Here is a 17513-nt window from a genome sequence, read left to right as displayed (position 1 = left end):
GCACGAGACTCCTGTATGAATTCATTCCCTGTTGGGAGGGGTAATGGAACATGAAGGACCATTGAGCACTTTCTCTTAAATTATTTTAATTTCTTGTGTACACTAAAAGTAAATTTACACACTTAAGTCTGAAAAGAACCCGGGCATGCATGTTAACCTTTTTACAGGTTATTCATTTTTTCCATAGGAATTTTCCCCATACATTTTACAGTCCATAGTACACAGTCTAAAGCCACAGTGAACTATGATTACATCCATTTCATCTTTACAATGTGCAAAATCCTCCTGGGAACAGGTTGACAGTGGTAAAACAAATCACAAAATAAAATAATTGGTAGAGAATGACAGCAAAAATTGGTCCCTTATTCCCTTGTAATGTAGGCCGACCTTCACTCAGACCAGCCAGCTATGATACTGATAGTCAATTTCAATCTGTCAGTGGTTTAAACCAATAAAACATGATTCCCCCTCTTACCACCCACCCCCAAATCAGGAAAAAAAGTTAAAAGAATTTAATTCAACACAAAACAATTGTGACATACCGCCATTTCCATGGCTGTTGATGGACTGCACCAGTGTGAGACATAATAAAAACGGGCTACAGTTAAATCGCGGACATTAACAGCACATTTTTAGCCATGGGTTAAGAAATCAAATCTAGGCCCTATGTAAAATGACAAAATAAAACTAAGGCCATTAACACAACAGGCGAAAAAAACATTCAGCTGGATTTTGCAGGCAGTGTGGTTTCAAGTCATATATATTTGTTTAAGTATATAGTCATACGCTGAGTGAACAAAACATTAGGACTACCTGCTCTTTCCATGACAGCTTTCATCTGGTCGGTCTATGGTCACTTGTTAAATCCACGTAGACGAAGGGGAGGAGACATGTTAAAGAAGGATTTTTAGCCTGGATACAATTGAGACATGGATTGTGTATGTGTGTGCCAGCCAACTTGACAACTGTGGGATGCATTGGAGTCAACATGGGCCAGCATCCCTCCCTGTGGAACGCTTGACACCCTGTAGAGTCCATACCCCAACGAATTGAGGCTGTTCTGAGGGCAAAAGGAAGTGCAACTCAATATTAGGAAGGTGTTCCTAATGGTTTGTACACTCAGTGTATATCCCACTTCACTTTATTCGAGCCTCCCTTTGAAGAGGTTCAACCAGTGTTTCATTTCCTCACAAAGACAAATATTGACACACGTAAAAGCCACCTTCGGAAAACGCAATTTGTCCCTGATTATGTACACATTGATTCTCCTATTATCAACAAACGGCCTCTCTCTAGGACCTTGATCTAGAAGTTAAACCAACTGTTTTAATATGTTCTCTTGTTCTGCTATTGACGAAGCTTCGCTTTACAGGCTTAGCCTAGTCCAGGTCTGACTAACCATTCACAAGGACAATCGGTAAATGCTTCACTTGATTAAAACTGAAAATAACAAATAAAAGGAGAAAATAACATAACGATGATGGCATGGAAGACAGATGACAGACAGCGATACGGGGTGGGAGGGGGATCAGTCAGGTGTGGGGTCAGAGGAGCATCCCAGGGGGGTCAACGTGGTGGGGAACATCAGCACCTTGGCCTGCATGAAGGACAGGTCTGGTAGCCCTGCAATCACCTTCAATGCCTCCTCACTTAGGTTCTCTTCTTTTCGGGGCTTTCTGCAGAATCCGAGAGAAGGACATCATTTTTATTGGAAAACACATACACAGTATGCATCCCAAATAGCACCATATTCCCTTTGTGGTGCCCTACTTTTGACCGAGGTGCATAGGGAATAGGGTGCCATTTGGGACACAGACATTCATCCTTCCTTCCCCCTTCACTAAATGAATGTGCCACAGTCAGGGTTTCGCCTCTTTCTCAATTCTCTTTCCTCGATTCCTTGTGCCCTCTTTCCTCACCTTCTCAACACGCATTGGAGAAGGTCAGAGGGGAGAAAAAGTGGACACGAAGAATCAAGGAAAGAGAACTGAGAAAGAGCCAAGATGTAGCAAGCTCTCTCTGGTTGCTCCTACAGATGTCTTTCTCGCTCCCATATAAACTCTGCAAAAAAATAAATGTCCCCTTTTCAGGACTGTCTTTCAAAGATACTTGGATTTTAACGAATTAACTTCACAGATCTTCATTGTAAAGGGTTTAAACACTGTTTCCCATGCTTGTTCAATGAACCATAAACAATTAATGAACATGCACCTGTGGAACGGTCGTTAAGACACTAACAGTTTACAGACGGTTGGCAATTAAGGTCACAGTTATGAAAACCTAGGACACTAAAGAGGCCTTTCTACTGACTCTGAAAAACACCAAAAGAAAGACTCCCAGGGTCCCTGCTCATCTGCGTGAGCGTGCCGTAGACATTTTTACATTTTAGTCATTTAGCAGACGCTCTTATCCAGAGCGACTTACAGTAGTGAATACATACATTTCATGCATTTTTTTTTTTTTTTTTTTTTGTACTGGCCCCCCCGTGGGAATCGAACCCACAACCCTGGCGTTGCACACAACATGCTCTACCAACTGAGCCACAGGGAAGGCTAGGCATGCTTCAAGGAGGCATGAGGATTGCAGATGTGGCCAGGGAAATAAATGGCAATGTCCGTACTGTGAGACACCTAAGACAGAGCTACAGGGAGACAGGACAGACAGCTGATCGTCCTCGTAGTGGAAGACCACATGTAACAACACCTGCACAGGATCGGTACATCCGAACATCACACCTGTGGGACAGGTACAGGATGGCAACAACTGCCCGAGTTACACCAGGAAAACACAATCCCTCCATCAGTGCTCAGACTGTCCGCAATAGGCTGAGAGAGGCTGGACTGAGGACTTATAGGCCTGTTGTAAGGCAGGCCCTGACCAGACATCACCGGCAACAACGTCGCCTATGGGCACAAACCCACCGTCGCTGGACCAGACAGGACTGGCAAAAAGTGCTCTTCACTGACGAGTCGCGGTTTTGTCTCACCAGGGCTGATGGTCGGATTCGCGTTTATCGTTGAAGGAATGAGTGTTACACCGAGGCCTGTACTCTGGAGCGGGATCGATTTGGAGGTGGAGGGTCCGTCATGGTCTGGGGCGGTGTGCCACAGTATCATCGGACTGAACTTGTTGTCATTGCAGGCAATCTCAACGCTATGCGTTACAGGGAAGACATCCTCCTCCCTCATGTGGTACCCTTCCTGCAGGCTCATCCTGACATGACCCTCCAGCATGACAATGCCACCAGCCATACTGCTTGTTCTGTGAGTGATTTCCTGCAAGACAGGAATGTCAGTGTTCTACCATGGACAGCGAAGAGCCCGGATCTCAATCCCATTGAGCATGTCTGGGACCTGTTGGATCGGAGGGTGAGGGCTAGGGCCATTCCCCCAAGAAATGTCTGGGAACTTGCAGGTGCCTTGGTGGAAGAGTGGGGTAACATCTCACAGCAAGAACTGGCAAATCTGGTGCAGTCCATGAGGAGGAGATACACTGCAGTACTTAATGCAGCTGGTGGCCACACCAGATACTTACTGTTACTTTTGATTTTGACCCCACCTTTGTTCAGGGACACATTATTCCATTTCTGTTACATTTACATTTTAGTCATTTTAGCAGACGCTCTTATCCAGAGCGACTTACAGTAGTGAATGCATACATTTCATGCATTGTTTTTGGTACTGGCCCCCCGTGGGAATCGAACCCACAACCCTGGCGTTGCACACACCATACTGGCATTGCAAACACCATGCTCTACCAACTGAGCCACAGTTGGTGGCTCAGTGGAACTTGTTCAGTTTATGTCTCAGTTTGTTGAATCTCATGTTAATACAAATATTTTTACACATGGTAAGTTTGCTGAAAATAAACGCAGTTGACAGTGAGAGGACGTTTCTTTTTTTGCTGAGTCTAACTGTCTGCATGCTGATGTAAGGGGCTCCGACAGTGACGTTAGAAAATCTGTCTCCATCTAGTGGACCAACTGTTTCAAAGGGTCACCACTAGAATGTGGTTAAAGTCATTCCAGCCATGCATGTCTATAAATACCAGGGTTGTTTATGTCTGTTCGCCATTTAACTAAGTAACTTTTGACTTTGAAGTATTAGCTCTAACTAATGGCAAATATATTAATGTTATCCTCTTTATAGCATCATTGCTTACCCAACTACTGCACATTGATCTGGTACTGGTACTCCCTGTATATAGCTCCACAGTGATCTGGTACTGGTACTCCCTGTATATAGCTCCACATTGATCTGGTACTGGTACTCCCTGTATATAGCTCCACAGTGATCTGGTACTGGTACTCCCTGTATATAGCTCCACATTGATCTGGTACTGGTACTCCCTGTATATTGCTCTACATTGATCTGGTACTGGTACTCCCTGTATATAGCTCCACATTGATCTGGCACCGGTACTCCCTATATATAGCTCCACATTGATCTGGTACCGGTACTCCCTGTATATAGCTCCACATTGATCTGGCACCGGTACTCCCTATATATAGCTCCACATTGATCTGGTACCGGTACTCCCTGTATATAGCTCCACATTGATCTGGCACCGGTACTCCCTATATATAGCTCCACATTGATCTGGCACCGGTACTCCCTGTATATAGCTCCACATTGATCTGGTACTGGTACTCCCTGTATATAGCTCCACATTGATCTGGTACTGGTACTCCCTGTATATAGCTCCACATTGATCTGGTGCTGGTACTCCCTGTATATAGCTCCACATTGATCTGGTGCTGGTACTCCCTGTATATAGCTCCACATTGATCTGGTGCTGGTACTCCCTGTATATAGCTCCACATTGATCTGGTGCTGGTACTCCCTGTATATAGCTCCACATTGATCTGGTGCTGGTACTCCCTGTATATAGCGCCATTCGTGTGTATTTTATTGTGCATTTTATTCCTCGTAACTATTTTATTTTTTTAAACTCTGCATTGTTGGGAAAGGTTCGTAAGCAAGCATTTGACTGTAGAGTCTACACCAGTTGTATTCGGCGCATGTGACAAATAAAACTTGATTTCATGTTTGGGAGTGAGATGTTGGTTAAGTTAGAACTCTGGATTTGTATTGTTTTGCTACTCTCCATCTCCAAGGGGAGCAATAGACTCTGGCCACATCCCAAATGGCACCTTATTTATTCCCTTTATAGTACACAACTTTTGGTCAAAGGTAGCGCACTATAAAGGGAATAGGGTGCCATTTGTAATAGATGCCATTTAGCAGACGTTTTGATCCAAAGCGACTTAGTCACGCATGAATACAGGCATGTGCACAGATAGCGGTCTACCGGTGTCTGAGCACCTGCCCCCTTTGCCAAGTGCCCTTTTATTTTTTACATCGTTTTTGTCATTGTTGTTCGGAACCCACTGCTCCAAGTCGTCGTGACATCGTCAAGTTTGCCACCCCCTGTTGTAGGACTATAATTTTCTCATCATATTGTACAAATGTGTCTCCACACACCTAGGTCTAAGCTATTGATGGATTTATCACAAGGTCATTTTTATTGATCTCTGATGCCCCAGTGTCAAAGTAGCCTGTCATTTTAATAATTTGTGCGCTTCACAATGAGTAAAATAATAATCGAGCTAGCTAACTAGCAGATTTACACCAATCAACGATCAGCTGATAGCCCACCCTCTTATCCCGATGTCAATCAAGTCTTTAGGAGGCACTGTGATGTAGCTTGCTTACAATTTGTGAAGAGTGAGCGTGTTGCAGAAATAAATAGGCATATGCTAAAATATGTTACAAAAGTGCACTACAGAGGCAGTTAGTCTGTTATGAATTTCAAGATATTAATTATGAAAGTTGATTATTTTGTTTGGGGGGGGGTCATTTTGAGCACCTTCCCCCTGAAAGGTCTGTGCACGACCCTGCATGCATACCTTTTTGAGGTGCTGTAATAGACCAACCTGGTAGAGGTGCTGGTCTGAGGTGCAGTAAGAGACCAACCTGGTAGAGGTGCTGGTCTGAGGTGCAGTAATAGACCAACCTGGTAGAGGTGCTGGTCTGAGGTGCAGTAAGAGACCAACCTGGTAGAGGTGCTGGTCTGAGGTGCAGTAATAGACCAACCTGGTTGGTAGAGGTGCTGGTCTGAGGTGCAGTAATAGACCAACCTGGTTGGTAGAGGTGCTGGTCTGAGGTGCAGTAATAGACCAACCTGGTTGGTAGAGGGGCTGGTCTGAGGTGCAGTAATAGACCAACCTGGTAGAGGTGCTGGTCTGAGGTGCAGTAATAGACCAACCTGGTTGGTAGAGGTGCTGGTCTGAGGTGCTGTAATAGACCAACCTGGTTGGTAGAGGTGCTGGTCTGAGGTGCAGTAATAGACCAACCTGGTTGGTAGAGGTGCTGGTCTGAGGTGCAGTAATAGACCAACCTGGTTGGTAGAGGTGCTGGTCTGAGGTGCAGTAATAGACCAACCTGGTTGGTAGAGGTGCTGGTCTGAGGTGCAGTAATAGACCAACCTGGTTGGTAGAGGTGCTGGTCTGAGGTGCTGTAATAGACCAACCTGGTAGAGGTGCTGGTCTGAGGTGCAGTAATAGACCAACCTGGTTGGTAGAGGTGCTGGTCTGAGGTGCAGTAATAGACCAACCTGGTTGGTAGAGGTGCTGGTCTGAGGTGCAGTAATAGACCAACCTGGTTGGTAGAGGTGCTGGTCTGAGGTGCAGTAATAGACCAACCTGGTTGGTAGAGGTGCTGGTCTGAGGTGCAGTAATAGACCAACCTGGTTGGTAGAGGTGCTGGTCTGAGGTGCAGTAATAGACCAACCTGGTAGAGGTGCTGGTCTGAGGTGCAGTAATAGACCAACCTGGTTGGTAGAGGTGCTGGTCTGAGGTGCAGTAATAGACCAACCTGGTTGGTAGAGGTGCTGGTCTGAGGTGCAGTAATAGACCAACCTGGTAGAGGTGCTGGTCTTCTCCATAGTAGACATAAGGCGGGCGAAGGCGTCAGCCACACGGCTCCCAGAGCCACTGGGTTCCAGTTTAGCGGTTGTTAGCTCGTACAGCTCCGGGTCCACACCTAACCACACAAACCCATTAGAACCCCAAATGGCAGCCTATCCCCTATATAGTGCACTACTTTGGTCAAAAGTAGTGCACTTTATATGGAATAGGGAGCTAGTTGAGACATATACACAGTCTAATATTCCACTCAAAACAAGGGAGGGGGGTGCACTTTATTAAACTTCAGTGTAGCCAATTCCCAAATATTTTGATTCAGGGTTTGATTCAGTTGGTAATATTAACACATAGAAAAAAGAAGAGCTTGATTCAGTGAGGTCTGTATCTAAGCAAAAAAATCTAAAACAAATAGTAGTAGAAGAGAAATCTGTGAGTACGGCAGAGGCTCTTTCACAAGCATCCTTCCTCGATTCCTCGCATCGTCCCTCGGTCCTCTCTCCCAAAACTCATTGGAGAAGATCCAAGCTTCCTCCCCTCTGACCTCCCCCGGTGCATTTTGACAGAGAGGTAAGAGGACACGAGGAATAGGGGAAAGAATAAGGACTTATCCCAAATGGACTCCTAGACCTCTACACCTTGTGTACCTGTGAAGATCTCAGAGGATTCAATGGGTGTAAGCCATATAATGATAGTAGGTCCACCTTGCCTTATGATTAGATAGCTGGAATTATCACTGTATTGTTTACCCCGATCCAATCCTCTCCGGTCGCTGAATAGGGTGTACGGTCAATTTGGGATTCAGACAAATGTATGAAAGAGTCTGGGAGTCAGGGAGTTGGAGTTTCCTGTGCTGACCTGGGATGGAGGTGGAGCTGCTTGGGCCAGAGTCCTCCACGGGCCCAAAGAAATCGAGGTTGAGCAGAGACGAGCCTCCGCTCGCTTGACATTCAACATAGCAAACAGGCAGGCCGAGGCGGCAGTGGGTTATAACACAGAAGAAGAAGTCAGGAAAGAGACGCACTTAAAAAGACATGCAGCTGAGCTGGTCATTATTATTCGTTACAAAGAAAGAGCACATGGGTCGTGTTCAGTGGGCAAGAAACGTTTGAAAATGATGCTTAAGTCCAGGAATTTCTTAAATCCAGGTACTCCCTCCATTTTATTCAGTTTTATGCCTAATGAACATGACCCAGGGCAAGCTAACTGACGTAGCTGTGTTAATGAGAAAATATTGTGAGATTCTATCCACAGGTTAATGAAAAATCTGCGTTGATATTTTGAAGCATGAATGACCACCGTGAACCGTGCAGATCATTTAGCTAAGTTGCTAAATAATTTGATTTGTTGCTAACAACAAAAGGCATAAGGAGAAGATTTGATGAGATAGGTATGTGTCACGCATCTGGATATGACAAGTGAAATCAGAAATGGTCCAATATGGCAATGAAATACACAAAATCCTAGAGCATGTGGATAAGAATTTTCTGGAATCTTATACTATAGTCCTCACAACAAAATCCACATAACTCTCTGTAAAACTGTAACGTGTAATGACCAATGGTTGATGAAGTAAACATCAGATGATGTTGTTCAATGGAAGTTAATGGAAGACAACAGGCAAAAACAGGTCTAGGTGGCTTGTGTGTTTGGACAAAACAGTTTGAGTGGTGGAAAAAAAGGAATAGGTTAGCTCTGGAAAGAGCCAATGGGGACAGTGGTTCATTAACTCAGCAGGTGGTTTGGGGGAGGGACCTACCGTCCAGGGGGTTAGTAAGGCCACTGCTGCTCCAGTCAAACTGGACGGGCGGGAGCACTTCCTGGTGAGGAGGAGGGAACAAACAAGCTCAGAAGAGGGTGGAGACACTCAGTAAAAGCGAACAGCTTTGTCAACAGGTGATTCGCCTATGCAGATGTTCAGGAAGCCTGCTAATGGACTGCTTCTACCACAGGAGGTTGGTGGCGCCTTAATTGGGGAGGACGGGCTCGCGGAATCAGTGGAATGGTATCAAATACATCATACACTTGGTTTGATGCCATTCCATTCACTCCGTTCCAGTCATTAATATGAGCCGTCCTCCCCTCAGCAGCCTCCACTGGCGACTACCCTTACAACAACTCAGCAATCTAAAGGTTGAGTTCCTACCAGACTACATTGCGGACCGATGCCATATTTTACAACGCCTGGATAGGTATTTAACATATCAGCTTACCACTTCATGGGCACGTTCCTCTGCCCAGGCATTGCTGACACCTGCCAAATATTGCAATGCCTGGATAGGTATTTTACATATCAGCTTACCAACATCATATGTTATAGAAATCAGTCAGTCGATGACACAGTCGAAGATGTGGCACCCAACCATTGGGTGATGCATGCAACATCTGAGCAAGGGAACGCGACCCATATGACAGAGCCATCTGATGCCTGGCTGCACAGTCGATGACGTGGCACGCTACCATTGGTTGATGCAATGCCTGCGCATCTTGTGGGGCAGGAACTCAACCTTTGTATTCTCTAAACAAATCATTTAGCCAACTTGTTTGAAAAGCGCCTCAGGTTCTACATTAGACCAATTACCGTAGAACACATATATAAACACACTCTCTCTATTCATTGTATACAGTTGTGACAATTGGCCTTACAGCCAACACAGCAGTGGAGGCTGGTGGGAGGAGCTATAGGAGGACGGGCTCATTGTAAAGGCTGGAATGGAATAAAGGGAACAGAGTCAAACATGTGGATCCATATGTTCCACACAGTTCCATTTATGCCCTTCCAGTCAATACATTGAGCCCGTCCTCCTATAGCTCCTCCCACCAGCCTCCTCTGCAATACAGTATATACCACCGGGGTTCTCTAACCCTGTTGGTGGAGAGCAACTCTCCTCTAGGTTTTCGCTCCAACACAAGTTTGTAACTAACCTGGTTCTGCTGATCAACCAGCTAATTATTAGAATCGGATGTGCTACATTAGGGTTGGATTCAAAAGCTACAGGATGGTAGCTCTCCAGGATCAGGGTTGGATTGAAAAGCTACAGGATGGTAGCTCTGCAGGATCAGGGTTGGATTGAAAAGCTACAGGATGGTAGCTCTCCAGGATCAGGGTTGGATTGAAAAGCTACAGGATGGTAGCTCTCCAGGATCAGGGTTGGATTGAAAAGCTACAGGATGGTAGCTCTCCAGGATCAGGGTTGGACTGAAAAGCTACAGGATGGTAGCTCTCCAGGATCAGGGTTGGATTGAAAAGCTACAGGATGGTAGCTCTCCAGGATCAGGGTTGGAGAGCCCTGGTATATACTCATACTACTGATGAGAAGAAACGCATCTAAAAAAGGCCTGAAAAATCACAAAACATAAAAGATCTCAATTCTAAACATTGTACCCCAAAAGGACCATAATGATTCAATGTAGGAGTCCAACCTGGGCTGTGTCTGGTGGACTAGTGCTTATGATCTCCGCTGGGGCCACTGGAGGTGCTTGTTGTGCTATGGACGTGATCATCTCTGCCGCTGATATGGGTTTTACTGGCTCTTTGGTGGGTTCCAGCATGCCCTAGGTAACAGAGAGGCAGGGTTACATCCTAAAACGTACTAAATACTGGTATATGTATTGGGTTGAGCAATTCTGTTTAAAACCTGGGAATTTGGGAAGGTTCCCGGAATGTTGCAACCATATATTTGTAGGATATGTCAGTGAAAAACTTTTTGCAACCAGTTGACAGAAATGTCACCAGAATTGTTTTTATTTTATAATCCTTGGGTTAATTTGTCACTTGGTCAGTTTCTTCAAGAGGGGCAAAAACAATTGAGGGAGCGAGTAGGTGGTTTGAAGGGGGAGATGAATACATCCTTGCAGCGCATATTTAACTCACCAGGCTGGCAGCATACATGGGAACTATCACTGGCTGCTTCTTCTGACCTGTGAACAGCTGTGGGGAAACACAGAACACATTTCACAATCATTCGTCCTCTCTCTGCTGCAAATAGTCTTACAAAGAAGCCTTTTTTCATTTGACAGACGAGAAGTCATAACATTCTCGCAATACAATCATGGTTAGTGTTTTTTTTCACAGAGCCATTAATAAAAAAAGACAAAAGGTCACAGATAGGGGGAGAGTGGCATGTCCCAAACGGCACCCTAGTCCCTATATTGTGCACTACTTTTGACCAGAGCCCTATGGGTTACAGCAGGAAGGTGCCATTTGAGACACAGACAATGTGATGACTGCTGACTGGCGGCAGAACTCACAATGTTTCTAATGTCGATGCCCAGGGAGCAGAGTAGTGTCTTGTTGCTGTGCGAGCCTCCCCACTGGTGCCGCAGGCCAAACGCCTCGTGGATGTCCAGCAGTTGCCTCCACAACACGTCCGCCACAGCCCTGTAGCAACAGACGACGATGACAAAGCAGGAATGTAAAAAATAAAATACGTCATTGTAATACGCAAAAGTTCTTGACTGCATAGTATACAGACACAGTAACAGTATGTTTTTGTTGTATAAAAAAAAGATAGAACAGACCTGGTGAGTCTTTCTGTGTATTGATGAGATTGTGTGTAGTTATGGGATATTAGGGTCGGGACGACACTAGTATCCTGATACCCGTTAGTATCGTGGCAAGGAAACAAAACACGAAGCGGTTTCATTTCTTTAGGAAAACAACCCTAATGTTGGAAACAAACGTAATTACGTTGTCATCCAGAGTCACATTTGTTTATTTTCCAAGTTCTAGCACACAATATTTTACATACAGCAGGTTTTTATGGATCAAAGAGTTTGGTCTGCTTCGTGTTTTCATTTTCGCCATTGGAAAAAATATTGCAATACTGGTATCGTCCCAGCCCTCATTAAAAAGGGGGGTATTTCTCTCACCCATTGTCTGGCACACCGCTCTTCAGCTCATGCTCTTCCTGCTGTAACCTCACACGAGGCTCCAGCAGGGTTTTGAGGGGGACCACCTCCACCCCCACCTGCGGGGCAGGTGCGTCGGGGAACATTTCCTGAAAAAGCTTCTCCAGCCGACTGCACAGCGCCGCCTGGTATAACAAACACATGATAACAACCAACGTTGTTGAATAAGACACTGGCTCAGTGACACAACAAACACGTAATAACAATCAATATTGCTGAATAAGATACGGGTTGAATAAGTCTTCCGTTATCACGTTTGGCAGCTGGCAGTTAGCCTCATTGCTGGACAATACAATAGACAGACAGCTCAAATATGAATTTATGTTTCGATGGACAATAAAGCTGCATTCTATTATGTTCAACAATGACTAACACTGACGTGATTCAATCAACACATTTGAAATCTTTAATAAGTTGTAGTGCTTGACTCCAATAGCAAGGACAAGGCATTGTTAAATGGTATGTACTTGAAAAGGTGGAATTCCCTGCCTGGTCACATTCCTAAGGGAGGGCAGGTGTACGGCTCTCTACCACTCTAGTGATAAACGTCACGAGAGCGTCAGAATTCCCCTAAAAGTGTCACTGAGCATACCTTTCCTGGATAGTGCAATACAACAACATTCAATAGGGCACCTTCGATTACAGTAAGATTAGTTTTTAAACACCAATACCTTCCTGTCAAGTATGCTACATTTATGAATGCTACAGAGGTGGTTCAGAAACACACTTGCGTGATGAGTTATCTTGCCTGAGACTTGAAAACTTGTATTGGCTCCCTGAGCGTTTAGCTCAGAGGCGTAATATGTTATTGTGGTGCGCGGGAGAACCGAGTTCAAACCCTGAGTGGTCAAACTCACACAGAAAAACTTACAGATTGACTGTCTCTTCTAATGATCTGATGGCTGCTGTATGGACGGGCTGCTACAGGCTCACTCTCCTGCCACTCGTCTTCACCCGTTTCCAAAGGAGCAGTGGTGGTCGGCTCCTCTCCAAATGCAGCCCAGGAATCGCCCTCCTCTTGACCCTGTTCAGGCTCATCAAAGGCATTCCAACCAGCATCTGCATCAGGGTCCGCACCAACAGGAGCTGAGCTAAAGTCGGCAAAACTGTCGCTGCCGGGAAAATCTGCAAACTTCCCCCCATCTTCGTTCTCAATTGCCTTCCCACCACCAATGTGGCTGTTGGGGGCATCAAAATCGCCAAAGTCTTTGTCGTCGTCCACTAGTTCCTGTGTGAGAGGTGCAGGTTGTTCCTCTAGTTGCAACTCTGGCTGGTCAAAGTCAGCAAAGCCCTGTCCTCTAAAAGAGCCCACGTCCCCAAAGTCACCAAAGTCTTCACCGTCGTCGTCCTCCAGCAGTTGGCTGTGGTCAGCAGGCGTGGCCGTCTCCTCTTGGAGCGGCGGTGAGGACACTGAGCCCATTGTGCTGATGTCGCCGTACTCCTCAAGGGCATCCGTGGACAGAGGTCGGCCGAAAGACGTTTCAGTTTCTGTTTCGTTTCCGGACCCCGGCTTCTCGTCCGCTTGCTCGCCATTCCCATCTTCATCGTCTATATTGGGCAAAACCCTGTTTTCACTGACACCTGCCTTCTCTTCTTCCACCTCCTCTTCCAACTGCTCCAAAACCCCACCATTCTGGGCGACCGGTTTGTCAACATAAAGTGCCTTAGAGGCAGAGTCCTCGCCACAAACCACCTCTTGGGTAGAATCCTCACTACAAACCACCTCTTGGGTAGAATCCTCACTACAAACCACCTCTTGGGTAGAATCCTCACTACAAACCACCTCTTGGGTAGAATCCTCACTACAAACCACCTCTTGGGTAGAATCCTCACTACAAACCACCTCTTGGGTAGAATCCTCACTACAAACCTCCTCTGGGGTAGAATCCTCACTACAAACCACCTCTTGGGTAGAATCCTCACTACAAACCACCTCTTGGGTAGAATCCTCACTACAAACCACCTCTTGGGTAGAATCCTCACTACAAACCACCTCTTGGGTAGAATCCTCACTACAAACCACCTCTTGGGTAGAATCCTCACTACAAACCACCTCTTGGGTAGAATCCTCACTACAAACCTCCTCTGGGGCAGAATCCTCACTAATAACCACCTCAGTAGCAGAGTGCTTGTGTACGAAGTCCGGCTCTACGTTCCTTTGTTCAGAGTTAGCAGTGTCTCTTTGAAAGCCCCCGTCCCCGTTGCTCAAGCCTTCGTCAGTGTCTTGAGCCTCAGCAGGGTGCGATAGAGAATCAGAGCCAGCGATGTCGTTGGCGATGTCCCCTGAGCTGATTCCCTGTTCTACATTCGAGTGCACCTGCTGCCTTCGTTGCTGGCAGGCGTCCTCTGCCAGCCGTTCGTCCCGGTTGGGATTGTCCAAGTTCTCGCTGGTGCGGTTTGTCACCTTGCTGGAGTGTCCTTGAACGTCTGCGTTAGAAAAAGCAGAGAAATCCGCAAAGTCGTCCTCGGGGCTGCTGGGAGGGCAGTCATCTGTACACTCTGTGGTGGTTCCTTTCTTTTTAGAGCGGATCGAATTCTGCAAAGATGTGCTTCCCTCTATTTCAAAAGTAGCAAAGCCGTTGGTCAGAACTTCCGGGACCCCACCATTGCAATCGACAGGCTTGTCTATGTTGTCAGTCTGACTCCTCCCAGATATGTCCAGGGAGGTAGAATGATTATTGGCTCGAGTGTGGTCGGCAAGCTTTTTTAACTCCTCCACATTCACAGTTCTCTCTGAAGGACTGTCGTACTGGCAGCCTCCCGGCACGACACCATTTGACTTGGAGTTGGAGCGCTTGACCACAGGACCCCTTCCCACGGGACCTGAGCTGAGTTTTGACAACCCAACCACCCCTCCATTGTTGAGGAGTTCCGGTGGTGAGGTGGCGGCCAAGGCTGGGGTCTGGTTGAAGGTCGCTGGGGTGTCAAACTCAGTGAAGCTGGCGCTGGTCGGAACTCCAGAGAAGCCCCCAAAGTCCCCAAACTCGTCATCCTCTTCCTCAGCTCCGTCCTCCATTGGGGGTGGGGAGGAGGAGTACATGCGGATCACGTCCGGCTCCATGGTCCTAATGCAGTCACACTACGCCTTGAGGTTACACCTAGAGGGGAAAGACACTAGTCAGTGTGACCAAACAATGAAGGGCACATAAATGCAAGAAATGTCATTATTTCTCTCTTAAAACTGATTTCTGAAGGCTAAAAAGTCAGAATTTACAAAACGACAACATGTTAGCCTACAGACCTAGAAGTGGTCTCTGGTGGAGTCTAGGATCTAGGCTGTTTTCTTTGCCCGGTGTGTTGCTTCAGCCTTAACCCAGATTAAATGACCAAAAGCTCTCCAGGCTAAGAGTGAACAGATTGTTTTCAAATTGACAGTAATTAAGTGATAATAGCAAAGTGGTGTTGTCATGTAGAAAAGGCCCAAAAGGCAATGTTGAGCACTCATTTCTTATGACCTACCTAAATAGTAGCAAATGAGAACTGAAAATGAGCTACAATTTATTTTATCAGTACAAATATTTTTTGTCTTTATCTTACTGGCCTAATTACTTAAACCAATGAACTTTGTACCCAATTTGTGTTTGCATTGACCTAAGGGTTGTGTGCATGTAGTATTTGTATATTGACATAGGCCTGTCAAGATATGTAGAATGCTTCCTTTTGAAATATTAGACTTAGAGCATAGGCCTAGGCATTCTGTGCCTCCAGGTGTGATCCATTTCCTTGTCTAGGTGTGATCCATTTCCTTGTCTAGGTGTGATCCATTTCCTTGTCTAGGTGTGATCCATTTCCTTGTCTAGGTGTGATCCATTTCCTTGTCTAGGTGTGATCCATTTCCTTGTCCAGGTGTGATCCATTTCCTAGACAATTTCAAATTCATCACTAAACCAATAATAACTATTGATGTTCTTTTTGGATGCTCAAGGCTAAACTTGCACAATGCACTCTTAAGCCTAAATTGTGCTTTACTTGCATCTAGACTAGAGCGCTGAAAGTACAGTTCTGAGTCAAAACTGGACACAAATGTTTTAGAACAGAGAATTCATGCCCATGAAGCCTTGACTAGATATCTTAGGCCTAGTAAGCCTTGACATGGAACCTTGGAAAGCATTTGAAACATTGTTAAAACCCTAGGCTACTTTAAGTGGCTTCTGATACTGTGTAAGAAAGCAAGATGGCATTAAAGGCAAATTATCTGATATGATAGCTATTTTATTGCTATTCACAACAAATAGCACTGCCTATTGCTTTATTATGGGCTCTATGATTGCATGATATGTTATGTGTCATGAATGTTTACAATACAACATATTATAATGCAACATGAATCTGTTTATAATACAACATTGTTAACTAATTAACACGTCAGAAACAGGTGTCCTCCAACACCCTGTCCTGTCCAGCTAGTTAGCTATTCGTTCACCAAATTAGACTGTCTGTCAACAAGCCTAAAACTGACAGGTGATGACAGACCACTACCTAGAAACCTCCAGGTAAACAAAACAAAGAGAACACGCAACCCTCCCTATGATAATTTGTTGCCTACTATATACTTAACCCACAACCTCGCTATTTAGCTCAATTTTAGCCGAGCAAAGATTGGTTAGGTAGCTACAGTAGCTAACAACTGGAAGCAAGTTAGTTGCTAGCCAAATAGCTAACGTTAACCAGATAGTTAACTAACTAGCTGAATAAATCACTTTGATTATGCTAACTAACAGTTAAATTACCATAACGTGAAGTGCCAGCCAGTCTTAGAATGGAAAACGGGCCATGGCTGGCATACACCTTACTCTCCATCAGATGAGGAGGGCAGGGGGGATAGCTAGCTAGCTGGCTAGATACGTAGCCAGTGTAGCTTGCTACCACTAGCCAGCACAAATGTCGTAGCTAGCAAGCTAATAACAACAACTTGGCAGTCTATGCGAATGGATAGCAAACTAGCAGTAGGCTAAAATATTATGAAAATATCTTTCTACATTGATTCGAGATCGAGGGCAGAAGTGACAAAGTAGCTAGGTAGGTCGTGTTGATGCTCGCTAGCTAGCTTGCTAATACACTGGCATTTGTAGCTAACTGTTAGCTAGCTATCAAGTTGTCCTCCCGTCTCTCGCTAGCTTGCTTGCCTTAGCTAGTATCATCGTATCCGGGTTGGTTGGCAGTGTACCAATAAACATTTCGGCATACCTTAATATCTTGACCATTCATTCCCATGGTTCAGATGAAGTGGACACTTTTCAGACTTAAAACAAGACAGCAAGGTGGTTTCGTTCTGACTGAGACAACTAGCTAAGGTTGAGTCAGCCGGTTATGATGAGGATCCTACTTTGGCCCCTTCGCTCTCCGAATATTACCCAGCATGCAACAAGAGCTTTTGGTTTTCCTCTACTTGGCAAGCAGAGCATACTGGAGCGCATGGACGAGTGGGGAATAATCTGCATCCAAACTCCCTCTGCACTGGCAGTAGTAATACTGAGTAGTACCCAATTGTCATACTTGAGTAAAGGTAAAGATACCTTAATAGAAAATGACTCAACTAAATTGGGGGCTTCTTTTAGGTCTCCCATTCAAGCAGCTGGTCAACTGAGCAACAAAAAGATACTGTACTGCATTCCTTTCTTTAGGCCTATAATAATCCTCAATCATTTCAATTTGAAACAATCCACAATCCACATTTCCA

The 17513-nt window shown here is 45.4% G+C and overlaps 1 protein-coding gene across 3 annotated transcripts; it reads right to left on the bottom strand.

The window, feature by feature from the left end:
- Positions 1-69: 69 nt before the first annotated feature.
- On the bottom strand, positions 70-17204 carry LOC106564852 (aftiphilin). Of its 3 annotated transcripts, XM_045691286.1 has the most exons (11): positions 17021-17195; positions 15075-15693; positions 12705-14931; positions 11795-11958; positions 11174-11303; positions 10797-10853; positions 10346-10477; positions 8682-8742; positions 7781-7864; positions 6920-7043; positions 70-1676 (listed from the first exon to the last, which is right to left on the bottom strand). In XM_045691286.1, the coding sequence occupies exons 3-11, from the start codon at positions 14892-14894 to the stop codon at positions 1529-1531; spliced, it is 3090 nt and encodes a 1029-aa protein (XP_045547242.1). In that variant the 5' UTR covers positions 14895-14931; positions 15075-15693; positions 17021-17195; the 3' UTR covers positions 70-1528. The 3 variants fall into 3 exon arrangements, with proteins under 3 accessions (XP_045547242.1, XP_013986788.1, XP_013986790.1); XM_014131313.2 differs by lacking the exon at positions 15075-15693 and having other exon boundaries at positions 17021-17204; XM_014131315.2 differs by lacking the exons at positions 7781-7864; positions 15075-15693 and having other exon boundaries at positions 17021-17204.
- Positions 17205-17513: the final 309 nt, after the last annotated feature.

The sequence above is a fragment of the Salmo salar genome, chromosome ssa12 (assembly GCF_905237065.1).
Source record: "Salmo salar chromosome ssa12, Ssal_v3.1, whole genome shotgun sequence".
NCBI lineage: Eukaryota > Metazoa > Chordata > Actinopteri > Salmoniformes > Salmonidae > Salmo > Salmo salar.
The sequence above is the reverse complement of the archived record's forward strand: the minus strand, read 5'-3'. Positions and strand labels throughout refer to the sequence as shown.